The 23,848-nt window shown below is 50.6% G+C and overlaps 1 protein-coding gene across 9 annotated transcripts in view; it reads right to left on the bottom strand.

The window, feature by feature from the left end:
* Nucleotides 1-3,783: 3,783 nt before the first annotated feature.
* Nucleotides 3,784-23,848, bottom strand: part of JADE1 (jade family PHD finger 1) — a 161,292-nt gene continuing 141,227 nt past the window's right edge. For all 9 annotated transcript variants that reach the window (XM_081136396.1, XM_081136397.1, XM_081136395.1 and 6 more), the window contains 5 exons: nucleotides 21,371-21,538; nucleotides 20,086-20,202; nucleotides 16,092-16,613; nucleotides 10,830-10,947; nucleotides 3,784-7,572 (listed from right to left, as the gene is read on the bottom strand). In XM_081136396.1, coding sequence (XP_080992522.1) covers nucleotides 6,686-7,572; nucleotides 10,830-10,947; nucleotides 16,092-16,613; nucleotides 20,086-20,202; nucleotides 21,371-21,538 — 1,812 coding nt within the window. In that variant the 3' untranslated portion in view covers nucleotides 3,784-6,685. The remainder of the gene's footprint in view (nucleotides 7,573-10,829; nucleotides 10,948-16,091; nucleotides 16,614-20,085; nucleotides 20,203-21,370; nucleotides 21,539-23,848) is intronic.

Raw genomic sequence — 23,848 nt, 5'->3', positions numbered from 1 at the left:
CACATGGGGAAAATTCAATAACTATTTGTTCAAAAACTGAAAAGGAGTCATTAAGGACAGGACCTTAGGAAATGTCTCCATTTGTTGAATGAGCTCAGGAAGAGGCGTGTTAGAAGAGCAGCAGCGGCAGGGATGGAAGCTGGAAAGCTGGACTTGCTGAAGCTGAGGAGGGAGGGCCTCGCCCTGCCCGGTGAGCGGGAGGGCCAGCGGCCCTGGTGTGGCTGCAGCGAGGAGCCCAGTCCTTCCATGTGGCGGCTAGATGACGAGTGGAGGGGACTTCGCTTAGTTCCATTTCTTAGCGAATTTTTCATTTGAGTAATTCCTTTCCATGTCATGCACAGACTGATTTCCATGTGATAAGAGTAATTTTTATATTCGTGCTTATAGGATGTAGAATGTAGTTTTAAAACTTTCAATTAGAGATGTTAGGATTCCATCTGACAAGAAATGAGGCTGTGGGAGAAAGCACTTCAGAAGCCAACATTCTAGACAAATGGTCTGTAAGTACTATCCTTTTTCAAAAAGAAAACCCAACTACCCAGCTTCACCTCTTCAGAGCAAAAATCTTTCAACATGAGCACTTTCTCCAAACTTTGGCCATAGGCACCTACTCTTTACGTTTTAATATGCAGACAACAGCTAGGCCTTTCTGGCCTCTGTTGAATTTCAAGAGTTAAGCAACAGAACTGAGCTCGTGTGGTTATCTTTCTTTCAGAAAAGTTCGTTAGCTAATGATTTGTAATGTTAAACTGTAGCGGAAGTTTTGATACTTCTCAAGCTGGTCAGCTTGGCTTCATGTACAGTGGTGCCTTGGTTTTCTAATGTACTCTGTTCCGGAGACCGTCCGAGCTGAAACATTGGAAAACTGAGGGGTCCACAGCCCACAGCTGGGCCTCAGGACCTTGCCCTCAGCAGGAGCCATGGGGCATGTTCGACTTCCAAGGCGGGTTCAAAAACCGAAGCATTTCCTCCCGGGTTTACGGCGTTCCTAAACCGAAATGTTCGTTCACGGAGACGTTAGAAAACTGAGTTACCACTGTACTTGGACAGTGTCAGTTATTCTGTGAACTGTTTTAGGAGACAGAAAATGAACAGGAAGGAGAAAAAAATTATATAAACCTGCTACGGCCACAAAAGCCACACATTTTTATAAGTTTTCCAGGCTGGTGAGGACAGACTTCACGTGTAACACGGGTATCAAGTGCCTGCTTCCTCTGTGCACATACCTGTATGTCCATATACATTTTAAAGTAAACTGAAAAAAGGTAGTCATTTTTTACAAAATGTAAGAAAGGTCGTCACAGATTTGTTATTTTGGAAAAATTGATAAAACTATGGTTAAAGGGCAGAATTTATAGTAAAATGTTGAAAGTTTGTTCAGTCTTCCTTGGATCGTCTGAGAGTTGGCTTGGCAGCCTGCGCAGCTACAGAATAGTCCTATTTGCTGAGTAAGCGGATGCCTGAATTGTTGCTAATGTTCTCCGGTCCTGGGGTAGTTACAGTTCTCACACCGGAGAAATGAGAAAACTGTTGGCTGCCCCAAGCTGCATATTTGTGTACAAAGGAAAGAAGGGGGAATCCTATCTCTTCTTCCTCAGGGAGACACAGTGAAGAAACATGAATAAATAAAATGAACTCCCTGTGCTATTCAGAGTCATTCAACCAGTCCATTAACGTCGGGTTTTAAGCCTACGATTATTAGCTTTACTTTATAGAAATTCATTAACCTAAAGTTCACACGTATAATCCTCAGTACACTCAAGAACACATGAGCTACTTTATGGGAACTATTTTTATATTCTGAGAGGCAGTAGAGCCCAGGGGGTGGACTCCCAGCTCTACCACCTACTGACCTTGCGCAGTTAACTTGACTTCTGTGCCTCGGTTTCCTCATCTGCCAATTAGATAATACCGTATCTCTCAGGTCGTGAGAATTAAACAAAGTCATATACGTAAAATAGACCAGTGCCTGCCCTTTGAAAGCCCTTTGCCATTATCTGCAGGGGGTTGGAGATTCCCCCCGAAGGCCACGGGCAGAATGACAAAATCAGATTTTGATTGCAGAAGTTATCACTATGGAGATGGCGTTGGCAAGGCTATAGCTGAGGGGGAGGAGGGATTAATTTCAGCAAAACTCGAGTCAAGGAAACAAGAGGCAGCTGCCGTAACCCAGGCAAGAAGTGACCAGGCTTGAGCTACATGGCAAGAGGTAGAGGGATGAAGAGAAGTGAAAACCACTGAGGAGATCCTAAGTGCGGTCCCCAGACCTAGCCCACGATTCGCCTGTGGGAGTTGAGGAGAGGATCACCCAGCGCTCCCAGGTCCCAGGCTCGGTCCCTTCCTCTGAGGCAGGTGCAGAAAGAGGGCGAGCTCTGAGCTCTGCACCTGCGCACTGCTCCTCCTCCAGGAGAGGCGCGGGAAGCGGCCGTCAGCTGGGCCGGGCAGAGAGCAGCTGAAGCTCCTACCCCTTCTCCATAAGCAGGCAGTCGAGGCTCTGCTCCCCTCCCGGCTGCAGCACCTCATCCGACGCGGCCGGGAGCCTGAGGAATCCTCGTGAAGGCGGCAACCTGGAGGTGAGCCGCCGAGTTCCCCGCAGATGGCTAACGTTTCCAAGGTGGGACCGCTCTCCCCCACGAGTCCCTGGGGCCGCGTTCCCCGTCACACATTGCAGAGCTGCCACCGCTGAGCCCTTCCTGTGGCTCCTGGGGACTTAATTTCCCCAGGGAGCTATTGTGCTCATTCAACTTTAAGACCTTGTAGGAAGAATCCCAGTTATTTCTCTCTAGGGCCTTACTCAGAGCAAGCAACACGGAAGTAAAGAGTCACTAAGGAGGAAAGGAGAAATAATCAAGCTTTTAGCCAAATGTGTAACAATTCATGTTAAAAACAAAAACCCACTGGCCAAATTATTACAAAAATTGTAAATGAGGGCAGTAGTGCTACCGTGTTGTGGTCGTGCTCATCCCATCTAGGTGACAATGCACAGCCCACGTGGGTTTTGCCGTCTGTCCCCAACACAAAGCAGCTGCATGTCACGGATGGGAATGTCTGCGTGGCGACTGAATCTGCTTCAGGCAGGGAGAGCACCAAGCTGGAAACCAACTGGGGCCGAAGCCCGGCCCGATGTGACCGCGGACGTGTCTTTGTAGAATGCAGATATCTAAGAATGTGTAATAAAACTGTGCTCTCAAGGCTTATTATAAAACAACCTTCCTGTCATTCAGGGACAGCATCTTTTTTGCCTCAGAATGCTCATCAGTCGACAATATGTTGGAGAAATGTCTTGCTCCTACTCATAAAAATAGCCTACCATCTACTCATTGCCTTTCCAGCCTGATGATACTGTATGAACTTGCCTGACGTAGCACAGAAACCCCAGTAACGCAGGAGGATGTTACCCTCTTTTCACAGAAGGGAAAACTGAGGCTTATAAAGGTTAGGTGATTTGGCCAAGGTCATCTGACCAGGCTCTCTGACCCTAAAGTCTTAAGTTGCTTCGACAGCTGGTTGTTTTCAGATCTAAAATTGTGTTCCGGAAAGAGCTCCATCCAGGTGGGGAAGTCAAAAATCAAACCCTGGTCACCTATCAGTGCCTCCACATCGGAGCTGAGCAGAGAGCAGCCGAGAAGGGTGAGCGCGTCCACCTCTTGCCCTGTTCCCTGCAGCCTGCATTTGTCATCTAAACCGGGACACAATCGCCACACGCTGAGATTCAGGACTGAGTCGTGTATATCTTTACACATTTAGCAAAAGCAGATTTCAAAAGACACGGAAAATGTACTGCAAAATGTACAGCATTTATTCACATACAGACAAAAAGGCACAAATTCTACTAAATAGTTCAACAAAAAAAATACAGCTGTCCTCAACTAGTTTTATAAATACTTTCCAAAAGGGGGTAGAAATAAATACAGGATTGGGCCATGTCATATAAAATAGTCATCTCTACATATACTTTGTTTAATTTCTGATTTTTAACTCTTCATGCACCTTTTTTTTTTTTCAATTTTAGCTGAATGGACACCAAGCTAGGCACATAGTGAAAAATCCTCTGTACAAGGTTACAAATGTAATGACAAGTTTGTCCATTTCAAAATAATTAAGATTTGTACACAACACATAGAACCCTTCATTTAGATTTTGTGTTTATAACCTAACAAATGACATTCCAGGCAACTTTACAAAAGTTTAACTAGCCTACATTTTGACGTAATACATTGATCATAAAGATATTTCTTGGTCAGGGTTGCACAAGGAAAGATAAAGCTTAAAAAAAAAAAAAAAAAAGAAGAGCAAATGGTACCACACTAAGAGTGCAAGTGGGTAGGTGGGTGGGTTGCTGCTGGTGGTGGCCTCATACAGAGCTCCCAGCAGGACAGGACACTGACCTACAAAGCTATCATTACACTGTGGGAGAAACCGTGCTCTAGCCATTTGCATTTCAAAGCGGAAATAAAAAGTGTGGGCTTTTTATTTTTGTGTGTTTTGTTTCCCTGTGGGGTTTTTTTTTGTTTTTTTGTTTTATGTTGTTTTTGATTTTTTTGGTTCAGCATAACTTGGAACGTTTGAAAGCTTTTCAACCTAAATGTGGGGGGGAAACAGGTAAGGCATTATTTTTGCACAAAACTAGCATTCCTAATAGTGCAAATGAATCTGGTACCTCTTAAAATGGTGGAGGTCATACGCTTGCTAGAATTTAGGTTTTCTTTCTATGGCTTGACAAATCCACATACTCTACTCTCACCCAGAGCTGTCACTGTAGTCAAAAGATAACTAGATAGAGTCCACCTTCTTCTGTACTCAGCAAAAGGTTTTTGCTCCTATGCAAAAAAGTCTGACTTTTAAATTAGTCTATGAGTGAATATACAACTTGGATTCATAAGAAACTCCTACTATCTGTAGCAACAACTTATCTGGACAACAGTCTTTCAAAATGAGCCCCATAGCTCAAAAATAGTCCATCTAAACCTGGGTCATCCTTTCCCCTCCCCTGAATTAGCTACTACAATGTATCCAAAAAGTTTAAGACTTAGTTTGAAAATGTCATACATACAATGGGGATGCATCCGATCTACTATTTGATCATCTGATAAAACTTGCATAGCAAGATGGAATTCAATAAGCCTTTTTTGTTGTTGACAATCCTCTGGAAGACTTGAAAGTTAACCACAGAACTCAAAGCATTATTCACTGAGTATCAGAATGTCCCTGCCACATGGAAACAGGTGTATAAATGAATCAGGAATCTGAACACCGACACTAACAAAGTAAGGGGGTAATTTAGGGGAAGCTGGGCCTGTTCCAAGTGCCCATGATTCTGAATCTCATCGCTATTTAAACTTTCCTTTTCTCGATGCACAACTACACTGAATTCCAAAGAAAATTAACAGGACCTTAACACTATCCACTGTCTTAATACATATGCACTGCGGTGAGTGCGAAAACAGAACATTGTACTCAAATTTAATGCTGAATTTATTATTGCTGATAACTTATGAGTTATTGCCATTTGCAGTTAGAAAGTCCAAGTTACGAATCAGAGCCTAGAACCGACTCCAGAAAAACCTACTACACTTACATCTCTTTCCTGTAGAAACTTGGTCGATGGTGAGAGGTTATCGCAACTTATTGCCTTTCTATTGTTTTTAAAATATAGCCTATTTCGCGCTTTTTTTTTCTCCTTTCTTTCTTTCCCTTTTTTCCTTGTTAAGGAATCTGTTCTGGTAGGAAGCCCGGACTCCCTGACATAGTCCCTAGTGACTGGCTCTGGGAAGTGTGAGTCCCCAGAGCCTGCAAGCTCATCGCCTGAACTTGAACGACCATTGTATTGTTGGAGGCCGGCCGGCCAGGTATTGCCAGTGGCCAGGGAAGTCGTCCCAAGCTGGCCCACCAGGCAGCGGTTAGGGAAGAGGAATGTCAAGAGGACTGGTGCACACGAGACCCCAGCTGCCCTTCCTCACAGACAGAACCTGCTGATGGCCTCGCCCTACACCAGCCCTGCTATAGGCACATTCCAGGGCTTCAGGCAGGGGGCACGGAGCGACATGCACCCTAAATTCCAGCTGCAGCAGCTCCGCCCTGTCCCTTCAGATCTTCCAGGGATGATGACCTTTTATAACTTCTCTCCTCCCCACCTGGTATGTTTACACATCGATTCCCTACAGAGTCCCTGAAGCTTCGGAGCTGCTGCCTACTGGCTGCGATGCAACAAAACCAGCCTGCGGGCCAACGTGTGAGCGTGATTTCAGAGCTGCCACAGTCCCGGGAAGTAAGTGTTATGGGCTATGAGATGGTACGTGAGGGTCTCAAGGAGCGTTCCGTACAGTAAGGTAACCAAGAGTTTGTGCTTTGGGAAGAAGGCGGCGAGCAGGAAAACCCACGGGGCTTCTGTAAGCCACGCCCTCTTTAAAAATGACTTCACTCTTAGTGTTTAATTCAGCTCCTAGTCTCAGCAGTGCCGTGTCGTACGGTTACAACCTACTCCTGTGTTTCCTTAACAAGTTGCGAATCACACACGCTTCTCACGATTTGTAAATGACTCTGGGAAAAAAAAAAATCAATCTGAATTGCAAGTAACTGTGTTTGTGTGGCTCAGGAGAGCTGGGCTGCTGCTCGTCCCCCGCGCGGGGCCCCCGTCCAGCGGCTCGGCGCCGAGCCCGCCGGGCCCCGCGCCAGCTCCGGTTCATCAGGAAGCCAGAATGCTCCTCCTGATGATGTCTGTCCTCCTGCCGATGGTGCCGCCGGCGTGGATGCATTTCTTTTCCGAGGCCTCGCTCTCGGAGTCGCTCATCTCCACGTCGGGGGAGTACCCGTCGTTCTCAGTGTCGGATTTCAACTTGCTCTTGGCCCTGTCCTTGGCCGGGACGCGGCCGAGGCCCAAGTAGGGGTAGCCTGCGTGCTGGTGGCAGGCGCCCCCGTGGGCCTCGGCCTGCTGCTGCCGCTCCCCCTTCTTTGGAATCCGGAACCCGCCCCAGTTCTTCACTGGGCTGGCAGGGGTCGTAGGCACTTTGACTGCGGTCTGGTTACAGTTCACCCGGGGCAGGGAGCCGTTGCACTTGGGCGCCGCCTCCCTCCTCCCCCCGGGCGCGGGCTGCCCCACTGCAGGGGAGCCCGCGGCTCTCGTGCTGTCCAGGTGCCGCGGGGACACGTCCGTGGACCTGAGCGGCTTGTGACTCTGTTTAAAGGGTCTGTCCTTCCCATCCCCCTTACCGAGGTCACAATGGAAACGATGGTCCCTCCGGCTCCCGGGATCCGGCGTCATCACACCGTTTTTCTGTGGCGCTGACAGGAGACGAGCTTCTGCAAAGGTCTTTTCAAAACTCAGAAAGCTCTCGGGGACCCCCACGCCCTCCCTGAGCAGGGTCTCGCCGTCCCGCCCGGCGCTGCTCTGCAGCAGGGCTCGCTTATGGGGCTTCTTCAGGGAGTGAACCAGGGAGGTGCCCATCTGCTTCCTGAAGAAGGCAGAATGCCACTTCAAATCCTCGATCTTGGGGGCGTCGGGGCCCACGGACGGGCTGTTGAACAAAAGCATGCTTTCCAGGGAGGAGGAGGAGCCGGACGGAGAAGGCACACCTGCGACATGAGGCACAGAGAAGACAAGTTACTGCAGAAGCAAACCCAAACCAGACGACCACAGGCCCTCGGCGGGGCCCTGTGAACGCAAACTTCCCTCGGTGTAACTCACAGCCGCCCAGCTAGTGAAAAGTTGATTTTTAGAGGAAAGGTATTACCTGCCTTGAGAATCTGCACTCGATCTGCGTACAACTTAATGTGCTACATTTTCAAAAAGAGCCGAAGTTCACAGAATTTTTCATGAAACAGCCTCTTTTCAAGGAATATATTTTCCTTCCACACAACAGCTGATCTGATTTTCAAAGGGGAATCCATGCAGATTCGGGCGGTGACCGGGCCCGGCCTCCACCACCCACCTGGCTCCGGTCACCGGCCTCCCAGCGAGACAAGGGCAAGAGCGCAGCTCTACACTCTTCCCGTGAAGCGTGTGAACCCTCGCAGGGCTGCGAGGAGGATGACCGTGTGACTGTGTGAAACGGGTAAGGGAAGGAGTTTCAAATCATTCCAGACACACAGGAAACGTGGGGGGAAAAATGTTTACTATTAGATGTAAAACCCATTTGTGGACTTAAACTAAAACGTCACCCAACATGAGGATAAGTTAAATTGGGGTTTTCAAGCATTTTTCATGCAAATCACAGTAAGCACTAAATTTCTCATTACTCAGTGAAAGCTTACTCTTCGTGAAATCTTATTAGCCAACACCCGGTGAACTCCCAACACCCAGAGTTCATCAGAAGGGCCACGTTTCTGCCAGGGCCTCAGGGCAAGTTCAGGTTCCTGTCTCCTGTGGGCTGTGAACCACCAAGAAAAACAGGCTCTGCCTCAGAGCCCCAGGGATCCGGAGCCCCGGAGAGAAGCAGACAGGGACCAAGCATGGGATGGAACAGAGCTAGCGACTCTAAACAGCACTGTCACCACCTGAGGGGCAGGTGTCCTATAACCTGGTTTAGAAGTGCCTGCTTCCTCAAGGATCAATCCTTAGGGTCGGCTTCACACCACACTGTGGTTCCTTTTCTCGCCTATGATGAGGAAACAAAGCTGAGAGAGAGAGAGACGCTTTCTGACTCAGAGTCTATCCACTTGGCCTGGGATCCGTGTCTCTGAAGAGTCTCCGACGCGTGACCTTCTACAGGGGGGCCTCTCCACTGGGGACACTCATCCAGCAGAACAGCCCCACCCATCCTGAGTCACCGCAGAGCCTAAACCATGGCCCTGAATGGCACAAGTAAGTCATGGGTGTGCACGCTGCTTCACTTGGAATCTTCTGTCTGACAGGGCAGGAGATGGGCTGGCGTGAGTAAGAACCCAACTGAGAGGCTAACACTGGAAAAGGAGAGACAATGCGCCCTCTGGGGTGTGTCGTGTACAGGCCGTGGCTCCTACAGGGACCGTCTCGCTGCGCTCAGCCCATCCCACCTGGCGTGGTCCACATCTCACAGGGGAGGGCCTACTGGTTTTCCTTTTCTGCAGGAGCAGAAGGACTTCTGAGTGGAGGGATGCACTGCAGCTGTTACACAAATACCCCAGCTCAGCGTCTCAGTCACTCACCCAAGGAAAAACCTCAGCGGGAAACGCAGAGCTGCCTGCAACATCCATGAAAAACTACTCCGTGAAATCAGAGGCAAAGCTCTTTAGAGCTCCTCTTTCTCGGTAATCTCTCATTACCTAAGAGCTTCGCGGGAGTCACAGAAAGCAGCCAGCATCAGCCCCCCGGCCCGGCCTGCACTCGCCCTGCCGCCCAGCTCCCCTGCAGGCTGCAGGCTGGAGATCTGCCCACCTTCCTCTCAGACGCAAGGTTAAAATACGTCCAAAAAATCAGTGAAGAGACAGTTCACTTGAAAGAACCTGAATTGAACTGCTTTTACTCATGACACCACCTAGAAAAATTTATTTTAAAAGTTTGATAACTAAAGTCTAGCAAATGATACTAGCTTGATACAATACGGAAAATATTTCCTCTTGAGAAAAAAAAAATCTACGATAATATTATTAATAAATTAGTGGCATTAAAACTATGAATTACTTTGAGAATGTCATTTAATACACCCTAGGCTTTTTTCTCTTTGTTCCGCTGACCGACCTACAGTAAGTCCGCACCTCACGTCCACAGGTTCTTGGGCTGCGTGTGAAAGGACACACGTGAAACCATTCACCGGAGGCCAAGTGACGTAAACAAGGGTTTAGTTCCTGTGGCATCTCCTCAGTGTTACAATGAAACCACCTTGAACAAAATTACGCCCATCTGAGGACCTGCTGTGCCTCCAGTCCCATATATCTGCTTAGTTTTGGGTAAACCAGCATTTGGGTTATCAACATAATAGGGTGTAACAGCTTCCTTGCTGTCCCCACGTGTCAAAATAACCTACAGCCGGCCGGCCACGACTCAGCACAATGCAGGCGCTTCAGACGCCGCTGCTAGAGAAGGCGGACGGGCGCGGAGACCAGCTCACCTGACGCCTGCCTGTGCCCGATCCGTGATTCTGCCTGACCCGCACTCAGTACGTCTCCTTCTCTGAAATCCTTCTAACCCCTGCTTTCCGGCGTTGGGAGCACAGAGTGTTCGTGCTGACAGGCAACTTCAACCCAACCTCTCCCACGGACACAGCGTGCCCACTGTGTATCAGATCTCCAAGCCACTGCCGTGTTTTGTCTCTTTCTCTTCGCTTAGCCTAGAGCAATGGAAAGCAGAAGGCGCTGAATACTAAATACAGGGTTCTGAATCTCCGAAAGATTCAAATCCCACCTACACCAAAAAAGACCACTGCGAATGTTACCTAAACGCAGACATGTGCCTCAAGTACAGTCTTGAGATATATGACCACAGGCTACAGGCAGATGCCAGGCCACGTAGGTATCCCCACAATACCTTACATTTATCAAGTGCTTTGCAACAGAGAAGTTACTCTTTGATTTGAGCCTCCCAACAGTTCCCGAGCAGCAGCTGGAGATACCATCCTCAAGTGACATGTGAGGAAATGGGGCGACCTGGCGAACCTGAGACTTGCTTGCGTGTGGCCTGGAAGTAGAGGGTAAAGGATTCGACCCGCATTTGAGGCCAAATTCTTAGCCCTTTCCCCTATATGGCGACGCCTCAAATGCTCAAAGATTCTCTTTAAATATGAAAGCCTGTGCTTCTTAGATTATTCTGTAGGATAAAAGAAAAACGGAAGAAGCTATCCTTGCTTTCCTCGGCAGAGCGTTAAGGCTTACAACCCCCTGCCCTGCCCTTTGACCTGCGAGGGCTGGATGCATACCTGAAACTCTTTCTTGCTCCAAGAGCTTAGTGTAAAGATTGAATATCTGCTCCTGGACTTTGCACACAGATCGCTTAATCTTTTCCCTGCGGGTCACCATGTAAGTGAGGTTCCGAACCTAGAATGTAGAGAATAAAGATTCTCAGTAAGCAATGCATCGTCACAGTACTTCGGGATTTTGTTTTCTTTACCTGAGAGAAAATGGTCCTACTAGGGCCTCAAGTGACATCAAAAACCAAGATGTACTTTAAACATGTTATCCAATCTCTAATCTCCTTTGGGCTGCTAACAAGGATTCCACACATACCCCTCAATGTGGGCAGCAACACGGCCGCGTTAGAGATGGGAGGAGCACCTACAGAATCCCACAGAGGCCCAGCCTTAGATTCATCCCAGCAAAGAGAAAGCCATAAACTGTAGGTGAAAGGCTTTAAGAGAGAGGTCTGGAAGCCCCCATCAGTGCTCCTTCTGCAGAGGGAGCTAGGTACACATAGGTCAAGGGCCATAGAAGAGGAGCCCCCTGCCCCCCAAATATTGTCCCTGCACAGGGCCCACCAGAAGACCCAATGGTCACCAAGAATCCAAGTAAAGGTCTCGGTCAGCTGGACACTGAGCCCCTGGAGCTCACAGGCAGCTGACGTTTGGATAGAATGGGACGTCCAGGGAACGTCCTCACTTTGCTGTGGACTCGCTGTCAACGTCAAGTCCAGCTCCCTGAGTCACCACCTGAGACAGAGGCTGCCCTCTTCCTGATTCATTTGTAAGGAACTGAAAAGGCCCAAGTGCTCACAGTTCCACTCTGGACCTGACGTTCGGCCCCCAGGATCAGGTGCCCATGTTCAATGCTAACTGATCAACACAGACTTGTCCCATTTCTAAAGCCACCTGGGATCTGCCAATACAGAGACAAAATGTAAAGAATTCATCAATAAACCCCCTTAAATCCTTCAGTCCTAAAACCCATTAGTAAGCCTCACTGGATTCTATGGGCCTGAACACACAGATGTCAAAACGCAAAAGAGCAGATACGCAGCTCAGCCTCCTACAGTAGAATGTGGACAAGACGCCCCGAATCAGCCCGGCGGTGGCAGCGGAAAGCGACTCGCGTTCCCCATCAGCTCCCACGTCAGAGGCTCGACTACTCTGCTAAAAACCAGTTTCCTATGCTTGGCAACCCCTTCCCTGGCTGCAGACCTAGAACCAGGAGAGGTCTGAAGGTCCTGGACCTTCCCTCTGGCAGTGAGGGGGGGGCAGGCCATACACACAAGACTGCACCCTGGCTCCAGCAGGCACCACCCCTCACGGCTTCAGTCCGTTCTGAGCCCCAAGGATTCCAGCTGGGTTCAAGGCGAGAGGACGGCTGGCTCCCAGTTACATCCATGTGTGCTTTATTTAGCATCTTCCTAACACTTCTCGTCCTCAATTAAAAAAGAATACGTATCTTAGAATTAAAGACCCGAGAAGTAAGTCACGCTCTCTGTCTCCGAGTAAATATTTTGATGCCATTGGCCCCTCATTTTGATGCCTGTTCCTCCTCTCACAGCCTCAGGCCCGCAGGCGAGGAAGTAGGTGTCCTTTATTAAAATCCTGATCCATGGGGACAGAGGCGGCTAACAGGCTATTCTCTTTCATAAGCATTGTCCCACCCAGGGCAGGTTAGAGTGGAAGCTCAAAAAGAGGAAGAGGCAAGACCTAGGCAGGTATCACAGATTATAAACTTGTGGAAAACAAACAGGAGGAACCTGACCTCCGGAAATAGGAATTGCAACAAATTCTGACTCTAGGAGTTGACAGGTAGACAGGTCCCTGTCCTATTCAAGCTGGATATATGGCAGAGATGCTTACATTTCTTACTTGAAACTATCGCCAGAAATGGAGAACAGGGAAGCCAAAGATCTAACTCTGTATATTATTCAAATTTAACTTCGGTGGCTTCAGCCACTTCCAGGTAAGGTGTCCACCTGACTGCTAGTTGGGAAATCCTCACTTCTATTCCCCTTGATCTCTGATGAGAAACATCCAACTATAACCCCAAAAAGCAAAGGCCAGGGGTTCACTTTCAGTTGGAACGCTTCAGCCTCTTAAGGGCCAGGCCTGGCTGACCAGTTAGAATAGTGAGCACCCTACACTGTACCCTGGGCACAAACACGCTTCACGGGACAAGGTGCACCGCAGCCCCATGTGGAGCTGAACAGAGGCTCTGTCCTGAACACAGGCCCTGCCTGTACCCCCGACCCAGCGCCCTCCCACTTCATCTCCTCCCAAAAGCCAGCGAGGAGGTACCCCAAACACCAGCTCATGGGTGCGCTCACACCAGGTGAAACCTGAGTCAGGCTCTCAGCAATTGCAGTATTTCCCAGCCCTGGCCGGGTAGCTCAGTTGGTTAGAGCATCGTCCCGATGGTTTGCCAAGATTGCGGGTTCTATCCCGAGTCAGGGCACACACAAGAATCAACCAATAAATGCATAAATAAGTGGAACAAAGGAATGTTTTTGTCTCTCTTGCTCTCTAAAATCAATCAATAAATATATTGTTTAAAGCAGTGTTTCCCTACAACACAGAATGCTGGCCCCCAATCCCAGAATTTCTGGAGTCCGAGGTAGGGCCCAAAAACTTGCAATCCCATTAAGTTTCCAGGTGACACTGCTGGTGGTTGGGGACCACACTCAGAACCACTGCCCTCAGGAATCCGAGTGCTTCCAGGGGTTTTCCTGAATCCTGAGCACCGCTTGCCACACTAAAGTTTAACGTGCCTTTTAACAGCGGTAGCTGCACCACATTTTCACAGGTGGCTGTGCCACCGGGCATTGCGTAGGACAGGCCCCGAAGGACCGGGCCCCTCTGGACGCCTCACTGAAGCAGCATGTCTATCTGAGCAGGCACTCAGCTGCCTAACCGTTTGCTGCATCTCTCAGCAGACACTTAGGGGGATGAATCCCACAGGAGATGAAGTGCCTGGGGACTTGACGTGACCACCCACCACTCATCGGCAATCGAGTCTTCTTAAAGGTGTGGGTTCCCAGCCCCTCTTGAAATCCATCCCTGTCACCTAACTTCCTGGTCCAGAACTGGTCCCAGGTGTGCAATGCCCCTAGGTGTGTCTTTGCGGGAAAGAGCAGTTACCGTGATCATTCATCAACTGTTTACATTTCTAACGACGGCTGCTCATCTGTCAGTTGGGACTGCCATCAGGCCTTATGGTCCCATGCAGTAACTGATTCGGTGTACCTGCTGTGACGTTGTGTCGTTTAGGCAGAACAAAGAGAGCATGGGTTTATGCGTGTTCTTCCACCCCTGCCCTGAACAGCCGTTGGCCTGATGCACTTCTGGTTTATAATTACAAAGAACTGCGCGGCTCTCGGGCGCGTGGCAAAGATTTAATCTTCCAGAGCCCCCGCCATCGCAGGCCTCATGGCAAATTTTGGAAAACATATTTTTCAGTATAATAATAAGCCCATTTTAAACTGACACTAAATACCCTAGAATCTCTCAGGCTCTTTATTAAAGTAAATGTAAGTAATGCCACACACACACACACAGAAATCCTGATTTATTCCCTGTTTCCCATACATAATTGGCATCATTCTACTTAAAAAGCAACAGTGATGACTCCAAAAAATGTTTAGAATTTAATTATAGGTGCGTGTTAATCTGAGTAACTTAAGCACAGAAAAGAGTTAGTACACCACAAGCATTTTCTACACTTTTATTTTGTGGTGATTGTGAGACAAACACAGTCCAAACATTAGCCTTCTCGCCCTCCCTCCTGAGGACTATCTGACTCCCCGCCTCGTGCACCCCACGTTCAGCCGTCGTCATATAATGGCTCCTCGCCAGGATCCGTTCATCCTTCCGAACCCTTCTCCTCTCTCAACAAAAACTGCCACACGCACGTGTGCTCGGGGGCGAGGTCTTCTTCACACTCACCACCAGGGGGGGCGAGGGAGCACAGCCTCAGCCCTCCTCCCCGCCCGCCTCGCCTGCGTCCCGGTGCTAACCTGCTCCTGGAAAGGGTGTCACCACAGGCTGGCGCTGGGTCGTGTGCTAACAGGGTCTCTAAGGATCTCACGTCCATGCCACCTCTATCAGGGCCGCGCAGGTCTCTGTGAGATGTGGATAGTTTGGTTCAATGCCTCACTTCGCCCTATGCTTTGCCTACACTCTCCTTTCAATCATCTGAGTCAGTCTCTCCCAGGCAGGTGAGTCAGTTCCCGCTAGGTGCTGGGGGAGGTGTGTTACTGTTTCAGGCCACTCCGGTGCCGGGTGCCGCACTGTGCGGGCTGCTCCAGCCCCTGTGTGCTAATGAATTTAATCAGTCGGGGAGCTGCCGCAGAAGGTGCTCTAAGACGCATCCCCAATTAGCAAGCCTCAGTCAGAAACCACCTACAGGGAGCAGGAGGCCCTGGGGGAAGACAGCCCACTCCTAATTATACCTGTGGCAGGAGAGAAGTGCACCTGGGACTCGGAAGGTAAGAAGTGAGAAGGTGGCGGGGTGGGGGAGGCACAGAGCAGCAGCCCAAGGAAGCGGCGAGAGGCTCCAGGCAGCCCAGCCACCCCGCCCAGCCACCCGCAGTGACACACCATGTGCTGGGGGATGGGACACCCCCACACCCACACCCACACACCGCAACACCAGACACACGGGGACACGACACACGCACACGTGATATCTACACACAGCCTCAGGGCTGACCTAGCACCTCACTGCCAGGAGGACCTCTGTGACAGACACGCGTGTGTGGAAGAGCTCGCACACACGCCAGCACCGACAGCCTGCCCTGCTCCGTGACCACACGGGCGACACCCGGGGATCAGCCAGGTAACGAGGGCAGAGGCAGGGCTCCGCTCTCCTCAGTGAGCCCACCACCAGCACCGGGTCAGTGTCCCCATCTCGGCCCGCCCCGCCATTAGTCAATCCATTCTAGCTTCCTAACCGTTTGTAAACAATTCTGGACCGATCCCCTGGTCATTTTCCTGGGGCTCAGATCCCTCTAGCTCTAGAATGGAGGGGGACGCACCCCACCTGATCTTGCAGGACAGTAAGGACTAGCGGGAAATGTCTAAAAGCCAGTCCCGGAGAAGCCCCCGCTCTGGCAGGCTTGCACGTCTGTGAGTTTCCCAGCCCACGGGCACTGGACCGACACCCCCACGCTGCGGTATGTACAGGTCCGGCAGCGAGTGCCACCGCGCCGGCTCTGGGCCAGCGGCGGCCTCTGCGGTCCTCTTCTCTAGTCACTACCAGGTGTCAGTGTCAATCATTACCCTCTCCAGGTCCTGCCGCAGGTGCGTGAACAGCTGCAGCCTCCTAAACAAGACATCCTGCTCCCGCTTCGCGAGATTGTCCTCTTCGTCCCTCTTTGGGGTGATCAGGGGCTTGTTGAAGTTGACCTTCCTCTTCAGCTTCCAGTACTGGTACAGGAAGTCCACCACCTCCTCGGGCAGCCGCAGGGCCCTGGCCACGTCCAGCAGGTTGACGAAGGTGTAGAACTCGTCCTCCAGCTGCTGCAGCTTCTGCTTCCGGACGCTCCCCCGGTGGGCCTCCTCCTGCTTCTGCTCGAGGCTGGCGAAGGGCTCCAGCGGGTCCCGGGGAGAGCGCTCGGGGGCCCCGTTCTCCTGAGCGGTCCCCTCCCCGAGGCTCTCCTCGGCTTTCCTGTGGGAGCTGTGCTTCGGGCAGTAGGACTTGAACTTGACCTCGTCGTTCTCTGCCAGGATGGTCTTCATCTCCAGGCCCCGGTCAAAAGCGCAGGTCACGTGGAAGGCCGTGCGGCAGTTCTTCACGGAGCACTGGGGAGGACACACGAGGCAAGAGGAGAGACGGTTACACGGGGCAGCGGCTGGAGCCCCTCAGCACCAGGCACCCCGGACCCGCGTGCAGAGCTGCCCCGCAGGCGGACTAGCCTTGGCTCACTAACCCAGTCATGTTTTAAACAAGGGAAGGCATAGCCTGGTGAGCCTGGCCCAGTGGTTGAGCATTGACCTATGACCCATGAGGTCAGGGTTCAGTTCCCAGTCAGGGCACATGCCCGGGTTGTGGGCTCGATCCCCAGTAGGGGGCGTGCAGGAGGCAGCCGATCAATGACTTTCTCTCATGACTGATGTTTCTATCTCCCTCTCCCTCTCTCTTAAATTAAAAAAATATATATTTAAAAAAAAGAAATAAGGGAAGGCCTGGGAGTTAAGGAAACTTCAGGTGAAGGTTTCATAGACCAAACCTAACTCTCAGACAAGCACCTGCAGCCCGTAGCCTGAGGTGGTCTGGCACCTACACTATACGCAAAAGAACATGTGCTCAATGTGCAAAGGACACTCGGAAGCAGTAATCTGCTTTTTCTTTAGATCTGAGCTCCTGAGTGTTTATGTAAAAGGCTGGGATGACAGGAATCCCCTCGGGTAGAATGACAACTAGTCGGAGTTCTTCCAGGAACCTGAATCCTCGCTCTCACCCCTGGCCAGCAGTCCCAGGACAAGCGGGAAAGCAGTGGGGCATTCCCTCCGAGGCCGCTGCTCAAGATGGGAGGGTGAATAAAAACTCCCCCAGAGTAAAAAGAGCAGAAGACAAGGAGAACCCAGCCCAGGGGGTGGGAACAGGTCTCGGTGCCCGAGGAAGCCTCGCCGGGTGCTTCCGGGGCAGTGGAGGTTGGCACTGAGACCGCGTGCACCCTGCCTGGCGGTGCTGGCTGCTCCCATGGGGCCCTGGGACTCACTGCAGTGGCAGAAAGCCAAGAGGGGCCCAATCCCCTGGGTCAGGTCACCGGGAGGCCAGCCTTGGGGGCTGTGCCTCCCTCCCTGAGGAGCAGCCTCCTCATTGCCTTGTCGGAACCACAACCTGGTGCCTCGGACACAAAGGGCGGGCCAGTGGCCTGGCAGGAGGAAACTGATCAACTTCTCCCATCTGATCTCACTGGGTAAAGCCCTGGAAGAGGTTCCTAGTGGTGACTGAAGCCAGTCCCTTAAAAGCAACACTGTACTGTGTAAGGCCAAGTGACCCGGGGCTCACCAGGGCTGCAGGGAAGCAGAACCCAGTGCCCCGGGCCAGCTGAAAAGCTTAATTAAACTCATTCAACAACCCAAATCCATAACCATGAAGGGCAGAGGCTGGAGTTGGGGCTTTCCCCCAATCGTTTCAGTGTTTAACAGGCCGTGACTCTGCCAGTCAGGACTTCTACCATTATTATAGTCTCTTTTACCCACAAGTACGGAAAACCCAGCTTCCTTCACTATTTCCTCATCACCAACATAAAACACATGAACTAACAGAAATCTGTCATTTTACCTATAAACAACTTCAATTCTAAGAAATCTGTGAAATCAGCGTGGGTGGCAGAACAGACACATGCACACCTGGCCGCCGCCATTAGGACACAGAGCACTCCGCTGCCCCCGTTAGTGTGCAGCCCAGAGGGGAGCAGGAATGGGAGCAGATGCCTGAGACCCGGTCAGTGTTTGGCTTGAACTACACTAAACCCAGGCACTCTGGCTTCCAGGAGGAATGGGCTGCAGCGGAATATTTACACAGGGCTTTATAAAGACGCCAAATGGCCTTCCTTTGGGTTTTCCAATTCAGGTTGACTCAGCAAACAGATGTTACGGAAACGTAAACCAGAGCCTCCACAGCTGCAGACATTTCGGGGAGGAATTCTTTAATAAAATCAGTCCATTCTGTGCAGATATGAAAAATCACCAGCCTCCTTTGGCTTCTTCTCCTTCAAATTAATGTTCTGGGAAAAAGAGGTCAACGGCCACAAAAAAGTCATCTCATCGTCTCTCTTCAAAAGAGAAACAGAGATCCCGTGCGCCCACCTCCTGTAAACCTCAGCCATGGACCAGGACAGGGGTGCTGGGGGAAGGGCAGGCACTCTGCCCTCCCAGGGACATCAAAGTCAGGTAACTGGGAAGGAAACAATTTCCATTTTCCTGGGTTTGCCACAGCTTGTTCCTGCAGGCGTTCAGAGGGGTACGTGCACACACACACACACACACACACACACACACACACACACATGTCCACACACATGTACACAACTCTAATGCCCTTTGTGGGGGGGTTTTGAGGCTTTTGAAAAATTTCCCCTGCATTCTCTCAGGCCAGAGGCTTTTGTTATGTTTTAGTTTTAAGCAGATTCTATTCACATACAAAAATCTGCACTATTTTCAAGGTCCACAGCCAAATCCCACCAGCTGTCTCATGCCTCACCCTGAGTATTTCTGTTACATTCTGGATGCTTGAACACCAGTGGAAGTGGTATCAAAGGAGAGCAGAACTACTTGGCACACATAATGAAAATTTTCAAACCCACCAGTCAGTGGGTACCTTAACAAAAAAAAATATTTATCAGCCAAATACAAACAAGTTTTGCCAAATGAGGTCATTTTTTAAAACCCATGACTGGCAGTTTGACCGAGGGGGAGAGCAAGGAGGAACCCCTGGCCCTAAGCTGGTACCTGACCTTAGGGCGAATGCACACGCAGCATTTGCAGGCCATGGAGGACAGCACTTTAGGCTTCTTGAGTCATGATTATCTGGAGAGGTCAATAATGTGAGGTCCAGAAATTAACTTCGTTTTAGGCAACATGAAAAAAAGACAGCATGCCTTGTGTAATCTCCTTAATTCTATCTACCCAAAGTTTTTTTACACTTGTCTGGGTGCAGACAAAGAAGCAGGCAAAGTTTACATACAAGCTATAGTGCACACACACACACACACACACACGCATGCACGGTGCCGTAAAGGATCACAGCCAGCCAGACTGCGCTCAGGGCAGCACCTCATGGTGTCCCTCCAGCCGGCTGATGCTGAGGAGCCTGTTCAGTACAGATGCAAACACATCAGCACGCCAGGCCGCTGTCTCACACTTCACCTGAGGCAGGACACCCATGTGCACACCTGGGAAACCAGCCGTGTCAGGGGCAGCTGGAGGCAGGTCTGCTACTCGGCTCATAAACAGGTAAGAGGGTGGCCAAGACTGGCTCTTCCCCGGAGCGTCTGCCAGGCTGAGAGCAGAGGGCGCGACCAAACAGACCGTCCTCGCAGCTCAGGCGGAGCCCAGGTGGCCCTGTGATGGCGAAGCCGGGGTTCTGCTTACACAGGACGTAATGCACCCACAAAACCCTCAGACCGTTCCCAGCCGGCCCATAAGAGCTGTGAGACCCTCGCGCTGCTTCTTGGGTTCTAGTCTCACCTCCAGATCCCCAGGGAGTTCACAGAGCTCCCCGCAACACAGGGAAGGAAATGAAGTCACTAGGACGCGGCCTTACCTGTATGGAGGCCCCGAACTTCTCATTGCAAAGGCTGCACACCAGCGCCCACCGACTGCTGGGGATGTGGGACACCTTCGTGATGGGCTCCATCTTCTCGGGGCTGCCGATGCTCACCTGGAGGTCCAAGGAACAGCAAAAGAGCGTGGCCAAGGCCATCAGATAGACAAAGGCTGAACACGGGTGGCAGAAACTTCCCCACGCCCTCCCACTAGACAGTGGCAAGGGGCACTCGCCCTCCTAGGACAGGCAAACCCCTACTTTAAAGCATCAGGACAGCTCAGGGGACAGGAGTCATGACTATCTGGAAATGCCAATAATGTGAGGCCCAGTTCCCAGGCCCATTCCCTCCTCCTCCAAGGGTCTAGGGAGTCATGTGACGCAGACATCCCCGTTTAGCAAACACTCGGATGAGCGAGAGTTCACCTCTCACCTGAGTCTGACACAGCTCTGGCCCACATGAAGTGGTCAGGACTGAAAGGGAAGCAGGTCAACGTAAGCTGACTTTAACGTCCGTCTCACTGAAGAAAACCATCTTCTTCAAATTGCAAAGTGGAAAACTACCAAGACCCACAAGCTCCTCAGCACGGGGCCTGGATCACTGAACCGAGTCCCTGTTAATAGCAAACCACGCGACCCGGTGCTACCAGGACCAGAGGCATGAAGCCACAACCCAAATCCTCCACAGATCATTTTCCTCAGGAAGAAAATGCACCAAAAATCACACACCAAAAAACGCTGAAATCTGAATCGCAAATGACATTCTCACAGTGAGCCATGCAAATTAAATTAGTCAAGGTCTGGGACTGGAAATAAATTAGACCAGACCTGAAATTAAAAAGGTGGAGGCTAAGGGAGAATTCCAATAAAAATCACAGAAATGTGACCCAGAGCAGTGGCTGGCTCCTTAACTACGGCGGTGTCCCGTGTACGGCGCACCAGGCACGGCCTTATCCTCCAGGACGCGGCACCCAGGCCACGGCCCTGGGCTGCAGGTCTGCTCCAGGGAGCCCGTGTCCCCTGGGAGGGTGAGCTGTGAGGGGCGTCCGAATCGAAGTCTGAACACCATCCAACTCACTGCTGCTTCAGTCAACATTTCCCCAAGTCTACACCCCCGACGTGAGGAAGGTGAGCTGGAGATTCGGGTTAAGGGGGGCACACGGGTAGCACTTAAAAGGTGTTTTTGCTCCTCAGCTGCAGTATGGCCCATTTGTGAACGGCTCCCCGCCCCAACCCCAGCTCAGAGCCAGGACCCTCCAGAGCGGAGCTGTAAGGCCACACCTACCTCGGGGATCCACAGCGCACAGCTGACATGCACCCACTTGGTCCCGCTGCGGGTGGGCTTCATGGCTCCGCCTTTCTTGGGGCACAGCAAACACTTGGGCTGCACCCCCAGGGCACACGTGCGGCACAGCCAGCTGCCCTCAGGGACCTTCAGGATCCCGTAGCAGGCCTGTGAAGCCACAGCAGCCCCAAGGAAAAAGAGAGAAAGAAAAATGATTCATTTTTTTCCCATTATATCTGTTAATTTTTTAACACCCGGAAGGATTTTAACAGAGCAAGCAGCAAAACAGAGGCGCTCCCGTGCCCACCTGGCCGGGACCCCCTCCCATCAGAAAACGCCAGGCGGCATGGCCTCACCGGGGCAACCGGGAGGTGTTTGACATCTGTGGGTACAATACACACGTGCTCGCCACAGGGTGGTTCTGAACATTCCCTGAGGACAGAAAGGTTTTCAAAGAGTCTGCTCTGCTGTGTGGCTACGACACCCGTCGCCAGCCCGACTCTAAATACTGAGCCGTGAATCCTCAAAGCCCTGCTCAGCGCTGAGGACAGGAAGCTGCTCCTCCCCGTTACCCCATGTGGGTGGGATTCAAACAGAAAACTCCACAGAGTGCCTGAGAGTCTCCCGAAGCTATAAATGAGATGGCAATGAAACGCCAGCTCAGGAGCACCCTCGTTCCCCGGCTCAAACGCTACGAACCAGATCCCAACCCTCTCCCAAGTGAACCCGCCAAGCCCAGAAAGATGAGACTCTCTAAATAAAGAGGATTTGGTCTTTTTCATTGATACTTAAAGCAGAGCCCACTCTGCACAAGACGCCAAAACTGCAGAAATCAAGGCTTTTACACCCAAAGTCACCAAGGTGGTTCAAAGAAAGAAAAGGCAAGTGTTAAATAAGTGAAGAAACAAAGCCATGATGGCACCAGGCGCAGGTTCAGAGCCTTCTAAAAACACCAAACTGCAAAACGCTGTCCTCAGATGAACTACAAGTCAGGAAGTCGAGACACAGTAACAGGGCTCCAGCTCTCCAGACAGGAAAACACAGCCCGGTGCAGTCTGCGAGTGCAGGACGCAAAGGGAAACCGCAGGGATGAGCGCGGAGGGGGCACGTGACAGACAGCTCGGGCCGCGACGTCAGGGCCATGAATGAGCCACTGTCAACACAGACTGACGGGGAAAACACTTTAAATAGAGCTAAATGACACTATTAAGGTTTCAAACACTAAAGGGTTTCTATCAGGCATTCTAGAGAAAGTCACATTTGAAAAGACAATTTTTTTTTTTTTACTGGAAAAGCAAGTCTAAACAAAATTAAAAGATTAAATAAAATATGCCTTTAAATCAAGCCATGAAGAACATCTCATTAAAAAAAAAAAAAAAAAAACCACAAGGAAAAGTTAAGCAGAGACAACGTGGTTGTGGCAGAAGGAACAAGACCAGGCAGGGGGTGGCTGGGGGCCCAGAGACCCCAAGTTCCAGCTCTAACTGCCACTCATCCACAGGGGCCCCAAGCAGCCCCCTGATATCAGTTAACTCGTTTATAAAACGGGATTTGAGAGCTTCCCAGCAGAACCTTTTTTTTTTCAAACAAACTTTTTCTCAGGGGAAAAATATGTAAAATAGGAAAAAAACCCTGAAACGTTATCCAAGTTAACAGCACCAGCAACAAAAAGCAACAATGGTCGTCATGATGCTCACGATCTTGTCAAAAACGACTACAAGGATTCTCAGTCATCCCGAGGAAGCTTCCCGGACAATCTGAAAGCCCAGGGCTGTGAGACGGGCTCGAACGACTGAATCGAGAGGCTGTGTGTGTCTCACTCTCTCAGGATGAGCTGGGACAGGACCATGGCTAGCGAGGTCTTCAGGCAGAGGGAGACCCAGAGGCAGGCACATCGTAAAGAAAACGATAATCCAAGAACGTCCCAGAGCAAACTTGACTCTTTTCCCAAAAAGGTCGCCAAGCAACCTCCACACAGGTCTAAGTTAGTTTTACGTCTCAGCATCAACAGGTGAATTCAAAGAAAGTACCTCAGGGTAGCCTTTTAAATCCTGAGAGAGTATGTTAACGTGCATCCCCACTGAAATCCGAGTTACATCATTATTGCATTAAAAATAAATAGCCCAACCAGCATGGCTCAGTGGTTAAGCATCGACCTATGAACCTGGAGGTCACAGTCTGATTCAAGGTCAGGTTGCGGGTTGTGGACTCGATCCCCAATGGGGGGGCATGCAGGAGGCAGCTGATCAATGGCTCTCTCATTGATGTTTCCATCTCTCTCTCCCTTCTCCCTTCCTCTCTGAAATCAATAAAACATTTTAAAAATAATAATTACTAAATAAATAAAGAGGTAAGAAAGACTGAGATTGTCCCAACCTTTTTAAATTACCCAGTGTCCATCCTTACTGAAATCAAAGGATTTACTTTTCATGGGAGGTAGGGAGCAACCACCCAAACCTACTGACATCAGGGAGGACA

Source organism: Miniopterus schreibersii, assembly GCF_964146895.1.
Source record: "Miniopterus schreibersii genome assembly, chromosome: 4".
Taxonomy (NCBI): domain Eukaryota; kingdom Metazoa; phylum Chordata; class Mammalia; order Chiroptera; family Miniopteridae; genus Miniopterus; species Miniopterus schreibersii.
This window is presented reverse-complemented; position numbering and strand designations above follow the sequence as displayed.